The sequence below is a fragment of the Vulpes vulpes genome, chromosome 5 (genome assembly GCF_048418805.1).
Source record: "Vulpes vulpes isolate BD-2025 chromosome 5, VulVul3, whole genome shotgun sequence".
Lineage (NCBI taxonomy): Eukaryota > Metazoa > Chordata > Mammalia > Carnivora > Canidae > Vulpes > Vulpes vulpes.
Window position 1 is genome coordinate 127,559,939 of NC_132784.1, and position 12,365 is coordinate 127,572,303.

A 12,365-nucleotide genomic window follows, 5' to 3' on the forward strand; every position below is an offset into this window, starting at 1 on the left:
AACACAGATGAGCCCCAAGAACAATATGCTAAATGAAATAAACCAAAAGGATAAATACTGAATGTTCTGTTCATATAAATAACTAAACTAGTCAAAATTACAGAAACAGAAAGTAGAAAGGTAGGTACCAAGAGGGAAGACAGGAGGGAGAAAGAGAAATTTTTATTTAAGGCTTTCAGAGTTTCAGTTTTACAAGAGGAAAAAGTTCTGGAGATCTGTTATACAACAATGTGCATATATAGTTAGCAGTACACTTAAAAATGATTAAGATGGCAAACTTTTCAATGTTAATACAAAAAAAAATCAATGTGAGTTAATGAGCATTAAAAAATAACTTCTCCTAGGCACATCACAAAAAGTTGCTAACAACATCAATTCACATCAATTCCCCTACATTTAAATTCTGGTTTATAATATTATTTACTTAAAAAAAAAAAAAACAGCAGTTAGTTAATCCTGTTTCTTCCAGAAAAAAGCATCAGCATAGGTCTAGAACATTCTGTAATCCCCGAAGAACAAAGATACTTCCAAAAAATCACAATGGCTCCCTGAAAAAACAGAGCCAGTTTGAAAAGATTCCAACTAATCAAACTGATAGCTTGAGCATCAACAGGAGTACAGCAACTAAAACTAATTAGAAGATAGGGCACCTTGGTGGCTCAGTGGGTTAAGTGGCTGACTCCTGATTTCAGCTTAGGTCATGATCCCATTTAAAACTGATTAATTAACTGAATGTCTCAAAGAAAACAGGTCTACACTGTACAGAACAAAAATTAGCAACCAAGAGCCAAAAATAAAATTTCCACCTCATCTTGTAAATAAAATTATATCGAAATACAACCAATTCCACTACAGCTTGGCTGAATAGTTGCAACAGAGATATAGTACCCCAAGAGCCTAAAATATTTAATACATGGCCACTTACAAAAAAAGTTTGCCAATTCCTGTCTAGATGACAACTCTTTTAGATGAATCTGTTAATTATAATGACATACGCTAAGATACATTTTTTGTTTTTTTCAACAAAGTCAATCTACATAACAATGATACAAGCAATGATACAATTGATAGGCAAAACTAAAAATACTTCTGAATACATCAAGTTTTTAAAATGCACAATCTAAACAAAATGCAAAGAATAAAAATCATACGATGTAATAAGTGAAACTTAATTAAGGGCCTCAGGCTAATGAGGCTATATCACCTTAGACTATTAAACCAGGTGCCATGCCATAACCATAAATAAATTAACTGAAGAACACTGCTGATCTGAGATAGAATTTTTTGTTTGTTTAGATACTGTAAGATTCTTACAATCCTAAAGGAAAAAACCAGTACTAAAGAAGAAAAAAAATGGAATAAGATTAAGAAGATAATTATTCCAAAAAACTAATCGATAGTATTTGCGCTTCTGTTAGCAGTCTTGGTCTGAATGTAATCACTACAGTATATGTTTTGCAATATGCTCTTGAAGATGTTTAAAGCATTAAATAAAATGTATTAACTATTTTGACGACTACAGCTTTGTTTTTTTGTTTTTTGTTTTTTTTTTTTTTCGACTACAGCTTTGTAACATAACTTGAAATCCAGAATTGTGATGCCTCCAGTTTTTTCTTTTTTCAGAATGGCTTTAGCTATTCAGGGTCCTTTGTGGTTCCATATAAATTTCAGGACTGTTTGTTCTAGCTCTGTGAAAAATGTTGGTGGTATTTTGATGGGGATTGCCATTAAATGTGTAGATTCCTTTGGGCAGGATAGACATTTTAACAATGTTTGTTCTTCCAGTCCATGAGCATGGAATGCTTTTCCATTTCTTTGTGTCCTCTTCAATTTCTTTCATAACACAAAACCAGACACAAAGGTTAATGAAACAGAATAAAGAATCCAGAAGTGGGCCCACAACTATAGGGTCAACGAATCAACAAAACAGGAAAGAATACCCAATGGAAAAATGACAGTATCTTCAACAAATGATGTTGGGAAAACTGGACAACATGCAGAAGACTGGAATTGGACCACTTTTTTACACCATACACAAAAATAAATTTAAAATGGATGAAAGACCTTAATGTGAGACAGGAATCCATCAAAGTCCTAGAGAAAAACACTGGCAGAAATCTCTGACCTCAGCCGTAGCAACTTCTTACTAGACACACCACCACAGGCAAGGGAAATAAAAGCAATGAAAAATTGGGACTTCATCAGTATAAAAAGCTTCTGCACAGCAAAGGAAACAATCAACAAAACTAAAAGGATGGGAAAAGATATTTGCAAACAATATATCTAATAAAAGACTAATATCCAGAATCTGCAAAGAACTTATCAAGCTTGATACCCGAAAACAAATAACCCAATTAAGAAATGGGCAGAAGACATGAACAGACATTTTTCCAAAAAAGACATCCAGATGGCTAACAGACACATGAAAAGATGCTCAACATCCCTTATCGGGGAAATACAAATCAAAACCATGATGAGATACTATCCTACACCTGTCAGGACGGCTAAAATTAACACAAGAACAACAAGTGTTGGCAAGGATATGGAGAAAAGGGAACCTTCTTGCACTGTTGGTGGGAATGCAAATGGACACAGCCACTCTGGAGAGCAGTATGGAGGTTCCTCAAAATGTAAAAATAGAACTACAGCAATTACACCAGTAGATATCTAAAAAAAATACAAAAATACAGATTTGAAGGGATACATGGACACTGATGTTTACAGCAGCATTATCAACAATAGCCAAAGGATGCCAGGGTGGCTCAGTGGTTGAGCATCTGTCTTCAGCTCAGTGAGTGGTCCCAGGGTCCTGGGATCGAGTCCCGCATCAGGCTCCCTGTGGGGAGCCTGCTTCTCCCTCTGCCTGTGTCTCTGCCTCTCTCTGTGTCTCTCATGAATAAATAAAATCTTCAAAAAAAAAAAAAAAGAAGAAGAAGAAGAATAGCCAAACTATGGACAGAGCCTAAATGTCCATCAACTGATGAATGAATAAAGAAGATGTGGTAGATAAACACACACACATACACGAACACACCTGCACAAACACTGGAATATTACTCAGCCATCAAAAAGAATGAAATTTTGCCATTTGCAATGACATGGATGGAGCTAGAGTGTATTATGCTAAGTGAAATAAGTCAGCCAGAGAAAGACAAATGCTATATGATCTCACTCATATGTGGAATTTAAGAAAGAAAACAAATGAACATACGGGAAGAGGGAAAAGAAAAAAAGGAGAGGGAAACAAGCCCTAAGAGATTCTTAATGACAGAGAACAAACGGAGGGTTGATGGAAGAAGGTAGTGGGGGATGGGCTAGATGGTGATGGGTATTAAAGAGGGCACTTATCATGAGCACTGAGTCTTGTATGTAAGTGATGAACCACTGAATTCTACTCCAGAAATCAATATTGCACTGTATGTTAACTAAAATTTTAATTTTATTTTATTTTATTTATTTTTTAAAAAGAAAATATATCAAATTTTTTATTTTTATTTTTAATTTTTTTTAAGATTTATTTATTCATGAAAGACACAGAGGGAAAGAGGCAGAGACACAGCAGAGGGAGAACCAGGCTCCTCGCAGGAAGCTGGATGCAGAACTTGATCCCGGATCCCAGATCACACCCTAAGCTGAAGGCAGACACACTCAACCACTGAGCCACCCAAGTGTCCCCAAATTTATTATTTTTTTAATGTTTGAAAGAATTTGGGGGGACGAGGTGGGGGAATGGGGTAACTGGGTGCTATGCATTAAGGAGAGTACCTGATATAATAAGCACTGGGTGGTGGTGTTTTGTTTTGTTTTTTAAGATTTCATTTATTTGAGAGAGAGAGAGAGAGAGAGAGCATGAGTGGAAAGAGGCAGAGCAGACTCCCTGTTAGGTCAAGGACCCTGAGATCATGACCTGAGGTGAAGCCAGACACTTAATCGGCTCAGCCACTCAGGTGCCCCAGGCACTGACTGTTACGTGCAACTGATAAATCACTAAATTCTACCTCTGAAACTAATTATATACCATATGTTAATTAATTGATTTAAAATAAATAAATAATTGATTTAAAAAAAGAATTTCATTAAGGAAGTTTGTAATTAGTGTTTAAATGTCTGGGGCAATAGAATTTCTTGAATTTGTAAATTTTAAGTTTTAACTTATTTACATAAATAATCCCTAAACATTTAAAGCGATAAGATTACTTAATGTTAATGAATTACTATTTAATAAACCTAAAAGACAAACTAGAAATTTCTAAAATATAAGTGATGAGGGATGCCTGGCTGGCTTGGGTCAGTAGAGCATGCAACTCGATCTCAAGTTTCTAAGTTCGAATCCCATGTTAGGAGTAGAGATTACTTAAAATCTTTTAAAAAACTAAAATAAAATATAGGTGATGTAAATTCTTCATTCAAGAGAACCCCCAGATATTAAAATTCTATCAGAAGTATTTATATTGAAGTCAAAATGTAAGTGCAATGCATAACAAACCTGTGTTACAGACCAAACCAACACTGTCCAACTCACAGAAGCCTAACCCATTAAACACTTCCTGTTAGGTTCTTAATAGATTTTGTGCTTGTATCTAAACATTAAAGGTCTTATAACAACTGAAAAGTCACAGTATTACAAGCAAATACACAAGAATCAGAAGATAGTAATGATAACTCTAGCTAAAGATGGCAAATATGATATAAACGAATATAAAAACATTTTTTTCTGAACAGCAGCTCTAACTTATACCTATAAAAGTTAAAGATGTAATTTCAGACTAAAAAAATTAATTATAATTTATATATTACCTAATAAAAAGCTTGAATAAAATTTAGGTGGGAAAGATAAAGAAACGTATAGTTACAGACCAAATTCGGAGAGTCAGAGGGAGCAGTATGTGGAGAAAATTTAGTTGTATACTTACGTGAATTATAGTTCAATAAAGCTATTCCAAAAAAAACCCCAAACAGATCTGGGGTAAATTGGAAAATCAGGGGAGGTATAAAAAAAAATGGACCATAAGAGTTTTGGATTTCAGAGGTGAATTGTGTAATCATGAGTGTAGATGGCTCAGGTACAGTTCAGATGAAGATCATAAACGGAGTTAAGAAAGTCAAAGAGAAGGACGCCTGGGTGGCTCAGTGGTTGAGCGTCTGCCTTCAGCTCAGGGCATGTTCCTAGAGTCCTGGGATCAAGTCTCGCATCAGCCTCCTGGCAGAGACCCTGCTTCTCCCTCAGCCTGTGTCTCTGCCTCTTTCTCTGTGTTTCTTATGATTAAATAAATAAAATCTTAAAAAAAAAAAAAAAAAAAGAAAAGAAAAGAAAAGAAAAGAAACTCCAAGAGTGAGGACAGAACAATGGATGGATGAGTGGGTGGATTACTATGGGCACTAAAGCCAGAAAGCATGATGTAAAGACTCTCACTAAAAAGATAACTGAACCAGATCTGTCTTTAGTGAAGGAGGAGGCTGATAGATAGAAGTAATAAGAAGGATGGACAAGAGGAAATGGCTGGAGTTAATCCTTTGAATGTACACTTTCATTGTCATTCTCTGGATATGCCCTCAAGCCTCCACCTCATGCCTCTGTTATTTTTTTTTTTTTATGATAGTCACACAGAGAGAGAGAGAGATCATGCCTCTGTTATATTCTTCTAATTGCCTACGTTCATTTTAGCATACCCAAATCCTACCTATCCTTTAAAACCCTTATTAACTGCATTTATTTTTAAAGATGTACTTCAAAGCTGTCAACAGCTTACTTTTTTTTTTTTTTTAAGATTTTATTTACTTATTCATTAGAGACACAGAGAGAGAGAGAGAGAGGCAGAGACACAGGCAGAGGGAGAAGCAGGCCCCATGCAGGGAGCCTGATGTGGGACTCAATCCCAGGACTCCAAGATCACGCCCTGGTGGAAGGCAGGTGCTAAACCACTGAGCCACCTGGGATCCCAACAGCTTAGTTCTTTAAGCCCATCTCAAATACTATTTTTTAAGCATTAAACACTTCATAAAATAATCCAACTGCATATACTTTCTCTCTCCTCTGAATACTTATTATTTTGACATTAAAGTTACTATAGCTTTCAGATTTCCTTTAACCATGATGAAAACTTTTTGAAAACAAGTACCAAACCACCCATCTTTGTATTCTCTGCCAACACTAACACAATCTTTCTCACAGGAGATGTTCCGATGGCTTACCAAAAATTAGAGCTGCTCAATTATCAATCCCTCATTATCTTATCTATATTCTTTATCTTCAAACAATATTGGCATTAAGTCATACAATGTCTACTAACTTTATGAGAAGAAAACTCATTCTTAAAACCCTTCATTATTTCCTTTATAGAGTCAATTTCCAAAAACCAATTCTATATAAAACAGCAATGAACAATAAGAAAATAGAGTTTTTTTAAAAATACCATTTAGTACAGTAACAAAACCAAACATTTAAAGGTAAATTTAGCAAAACTGAAATCAAAATATGGCTGAAATAAAGGAAGACCTACATACATGTAAAGACACCACATTCATGAGTTGGAAGATTCAATATTGTTGTCAATTCTCCCCAAGCTATACTATGGATATAGTACATTTCCAATCAAAATCCTAATCAGCTTTTTAATAGAAATTGATAGGCTGATTCTAAAATTCATATGTAATTGCAAAGATACTAAAATAGTATCCTTTTCCAATCAAGAGAGTGACTAGTATATTACTATAAAGGCAAAAAATTAGATCAACTGACAAGAGTAAGGAGTCCAGAAATAATCCCACACATATAAAGTTAATTATTATGAAGGCAACAAAAAAATTCAACAGGAAAAGTTGTTCTTAAGTAATGGTGCTAGCAATCCATAAAAGAAAATTTGATAATTTGGACTGCATCAAAATTTACAATTTTTCTGTTTCAAAAGATACCACTAAAAATGAAAAATCAAGCCACAGACTGGAAACATATTGTTTACTGGGAGAAAATATTTGCAAATCATATATTGTAGCATAATATGTAAAAACAAAACAAAACAAAACCCAAAAACAACCCAACTCCTAACTGGGTATTTATTCAAAGAAAACAAAAACACTAATTCAGAAAGATATATGCACCCCATTTTCACTGTAGCATTATTTGAAACAGCCAAGATATGGAAGCAACCTAAGCATCCACTGATAGATGAATAAAGCAGATGTGGTATGTATACATACACATACACGAATATTTATGTAGCCATAAAAAGGAATGAAATCCTGACATCTGCAACAATTTGGGTAGACCTAGAGTGTGTTATGCTAAGTAAAATAAGTCAAACAGAGAAAGACAAATATCATATGATTTCAATTATATGTGGAATCTAAAAAAAAAAAAGAGCAAATAAACAGAAAAATCAGAAACAGATCTATAAATACAGAAACACAGCAATGGTCAGCAGACAGGAGGGAGGTGAGGGGATGGGCAAAATTAGTGAAGAGGAGTGGGAGGTATGGCCTTCCAGTTATGGAATGAGTTAAATCACTGGGATGAAAGGTATAGCATAGAGAATACAGTCAATGGTACTGTAATAGTGTTATACAGTGATAGATGTTAGCTACACTTGTGGTGAACACAGTATAATATACAGAGTGATGAATCACTATGCTGTACACCTGAAACCAATGTAACATTGTGTGTCAATTATTATTCAATAAAAATACTATAACTCAATAAGATAACCTGACTTTAAAATGTCTAAAAGATATGAATAGACTAATTAAAGAAGAAATACTAATGAGCATATGAAATGACACTCAACATCATTAGTCATGTAAAAAATGTAAACTAAAATTATGAGATACCACTGTACACCCATTAGAAGGCCCATAATCAAAAAAGAGAGAAAAAGTGTTGGTAAGTATGTGTAGACACTAGAATTCTCCTACACTGCTGATGGGAATATAAAATAGTATAGGCACTTTGGAAAACAATATGGCAGCTCCTTAAAAAATTAAGCTTACCATACAACCTACCAATTCCATTTTTAGAAAACTACCTAAGAGAAATGAAAGCACAGGTCCACACAAATACATGTAAGCAAATGTTCATGGCAGCATTATTCATAAAAGCAAGTAACTAGAAATAATCCAAATATCCATTCACTGGTGAAACAAAATGTGTTATATCCATAAAACTGAACACAATTTAGCAATAAAAAAAGAGAATAAACTACTGAAGACATTCTACAACATGGATGTACCTCAAAGGCATTAGGCAAAGTGAACAAAGCCAGACACAAAAGACTCTATCTTGTACAATTCCATTTGTATGAAATGACGACCAGAAAAAGCAAATCAATAGTGACAGAAAACAGATGAGCGACTGCCTAGAACTGGAATAGGTAGAGACAACTGGAACAGACTGAAGGTTACAATCTTGCCTTTTGCAACAACATGGATGGAGCTATAATGTTAAATGAAATGAGTCAGTCAGAAAAAGACAAATACCATATAATCTCACTCGTATGTGGAATTTAAGAAACAAAATAGACAAGCAAAGGGAAAAAAAAGAGAAAGAAACCAAGAAACAGACTCTTAATTATATAAAACTGATGGTCACCAGAGGGAAGGGAGGTGGGCAGAAGGGGGAAATCGGTGATAGGGATTAAAGAGTACACTTAACATGATGAAAAAAGAAAAATGAAACGATTAAAAAAAATCATGTGCTAAAATCCTAACCCCCAATGTGATGATATTAGGAAGTGGGGCCTTTGGGAGGTGACTAGGTCATGAAAGCGAACAACTCATGAATGGGATCAGTGCCTTGTAAAAGAGACTCCAGAGATCTCTCTTTGTCCTGTCTGCCACTTGAGAATACAACAATGACTATCTAATCATGATGAGCATTGAGTAATATATACAATTGTTGAATCACTATATTGTAGACTTGACACTAATAGAACGCTTTATGTTAGGTATATTGGAATTAAAATTAAAAACTTAATTTAAAAAATTAAAAGAGAAAATGATTATCTGCAACCCAAAAGAGGGCCTATACTAGAACATGAGCAGGCAGGGACTCAGAATTCCAGCCTCCAGAATTGTGAGAAAGAAATTTCTGTAGTTTATAAGCTCTCCAGTCTATAATATTCTGTTCTAGCAGCCCAAATGAAATAAGAAAACGGCCAAGAGACCTGGGGGCATCTTTTTGGTGGTGATGGGAAATGTTCTGAACCTAGACTATGGTATGACTGGCACACTCTATAAGTTAGCAAAGACATTAAAATAGTTATCTTAATAACATTCCATATGTCCAAAAGGTTAAGTAGATTAATGAAAAGTACAGAAAATGCCTAAATCAAACTTCTACAGATGAAACAAAACTGTCTGAAATGAAAAATACACTGAACAAGATTAGGGGCAGATTAAACAGTACAGAAGAAATAATTAGTGAACTTGGAAACAAAGCAATAAAAATTATCCAAAACAAAACACACATGGAAAAGAAGACTATGGAAAAAAATGAACAGAGAATCCAGTGATCTATGAGACAGTCTTAAGATGCCTAGTGCATGTGTAATTATAGTCCCAAAAAGAAAGGGGAGGAACAGAAAAATATCTGGAAAAATAACAGCCATAAAAATCACTAAATGCTGGTCAAAAATCAAATTTCCCCCAAAATGCACAAATACTCCTATTAGAACAAGTTAGAAGTTTGGGTTCCTTACATTTGAGCACAGCATAAATGTTAGGTTTCTTCCTGTTCCTATCGAACAAATAATTTGAATCTAGATAAGTTAGTAAATGATTATCCACTGTCATATTAAGAATGAAAATAATTCACTTCAATAGTTTAGATTTGCATCTTTTAAACTGTGTATTTTGGAGTGCCTGGGTGGCTCAGTTAATCAAACGACTCTTGATTTCAGCCCAAGTCACCATCTCAGGGTCAAGAGATCAAGCTCCCCCTACTATGTTGGGTTCCGCGCTGGGCATGGAACCTGCTTAAGAGTCTCTCTCTCTCTCCCACCCTCTCAAAAACAAACAAACAAACATACCACAACCTGGGTATCTTAAAGTTCTTTAGTATTTCCCCCTTTGCTTTCATATACCCTTATTTCCTCAGAATTCATTCTCTTGAAATTTGTCCACTTATTTAAAAAAATGAATAATAAAGTATAAAGAAATGAAAAGTGAGAATCCACCTGAAGTCTTGCTAGTTGTGCAGTCCGGGCTACTATTTTATTGTATGGTTCCACAATTTTTGCTTTCATCCTAAAGAATAAAAAAGAGAAGAGTAATGATAAAAACATCTTCAAAATATCAATGGTTAAATTTCTTTCTACTCCACTTATTTACAAAATGAACAACAGTACCTATCAACAGCTCCCTGTAAAGCCCCAATTCTTGTCTGCATCATCTGAAGAACACCTAGGAAAACATAACAGCTTTCGTTACTTTACAAATTTACAAGGGCTCCAATCGGGCAAAAAATATATATATATTAAAAGAAAAAAATCATATATATATATCCATACCCACAGAAAAATTTCCATTTTTTTTCTGCCACCATCATAACCTAAGCAACCGGTATCTTTCACCTGCACTATTGTTAAAGCCTCTAACTAGTCCCCTCCTCCAATCCTTGTTCCAGTAAAGAAGTCTGACAAATAGAGAGTGACTGCATAAGGAGCATAGGGTGTTCCACTTTGGGTGATTAAAAAGTTCTGGAACCACACAGTAATGGCTACACAACACTGTAATGTAATTAATGCTACTACATTACATACTTTACAATGGCTAAGTTTCATGTTCATGTATTGTACTAGTCACAAAAGGAGGAGCCTGAGGGCACTTTAAAGGGGTAAACTGTAGCACAATATTCCCTAAAACCCTTCCATGGTCTCCCCTTTGCTTCCATGTCAAAACTAAAGTCCACAGCTTGGTCTTCAGGGCCCTGCGCCACCTGGAAATGGTGTACTTTCTCTCCAACACCTCACCGCACCCCCAAGCTCCTACTAGATAAACACCCACTGTTCCTAAAGCCTCAGTTTAACAGAAACAATCACTAAAAGATCCCCCAACTAATTTAGATTTTCTTGTTATTTCCTTCCTTAGCATACATTTCTTTCATGGCACTAATCCCATTAGGTAATTACATATCCGCTTTTATATCTGTTTAATGTTTTACTCTTTCACTGACTATAAATTCCTGGAGATTAGGGAAAGTATATTTCTCATTCACTACTGTATGACCTGAGCCTAAATCAGACTACTTCCAATGGCAATGAATGTTTGTTAACTTCATTATATGCTAGATAAATCATACACATGGATAGCAAGGATAGTATCACCTTTACTCTCCACATACACAACATGATGGTTAACTTTTTACAAAACTATAAGAGTATTTTCAGGAAGATAGATCTTAATTTTCCTATTTTACATACCTGATAACAAGCTTTTCAATATTACAGTTGTAATGATTTTGAACTCCATTCTTTAAAACTCAGTTCTTACATTTAACAGGCATAGCCATAGTTTAAAAACATAGTATTCTAAATAAACTTAGGTTTATTTACTTAGTTCTATAACTCTGTCATATATTAGATGAAGTAATACTAGAACTAATAAACATTATCAGGTACAAATAGGCTTTAGTATGGCTTAGTCCAATAGAATCCAACCGGAAGATTCCCATTTTTCTGCTAGTTTTATGGCTCGTTGATCTTAGACCTCCAGGAATGAACTGTTCTCGCTTGTTATCATCATGTCCTTACATCTTATTCTCTCCACAAGGCACTCTCAAATAGACTTTCATACACACTCCACCAAAACAGATCTTATAGAGGTCACCAGAAATCCCCAAGGTGCCAAATTCTACTGTCAGTTCTGTCTTTACCTTGCTCAAATCCTCTGAAATTCAAAACATAGTCACACCACTCCCTCCCAACAATATTCTTTTTCTCTAGGGTGCCAAGTTGTCACACTCCCTGGGCTTCTTCCTATTACTTTTTTTTTTTTTTTAAGATTTTATTTATTTTTGAGAGACAGAGAGAGAGGCAGAGACACAGGCAGAGGGAGAAGCAGGCTCCATGCAGGGAGCCCAAGTGGGACTCGATCCCAGGACTCCAGGATCACACCCTGGGCTAAAGGCAGGCTCTAAACTGCTGAGCCACCCAAGGATCCCCCACTTCTTCCTATTACATTAGCAGTTCCTCCTCTGCTAGAGTCCTCTAAGATCTGATGCTCAGCCAGTTTCACTTCTCCATCTACAATCTCTCTTAAGAATTTCACCCAATTCTGGTGTTTTAAATACTATCTGTTCAATAAAATACCAATCTTATACATACACATACACACATATGTACGCACATCTACATAGACAGATTTGACCTATGCCT

At 35.1% G+C, this 12,365-nt stretch overlaps 1 protein-coding gene across 2 annotated transcripts in view; it reads right to left on the reverse strand.

Annotated features, from left to right (window-relative positions):
• Positions 1-12,365, reverse strand: part of COG5 (component of oligomeric golgi complex 5) — a 286,168-nt gene that overhangs the window by 261,796 nt on the left and 12,007 nt on the right. For both annotated transcript variants that reach the window (XM_025984069.2, XM_072759956.1), the window contains 2 exons: positions 10,338-10,392; positions 10,167-10,236 (listed from right to left, as the gene is read on the reverse strand). In XM_025984069.2, the coding sequence (XP_025839854.2) occupies positions 10,167-10,236; positions 10,338-10,392 (125 nt within the window). The remainder of the gene's footprint in view (positions 1-10,166; positions 10,237-10,337; positions 10,393-12,365) is intronic.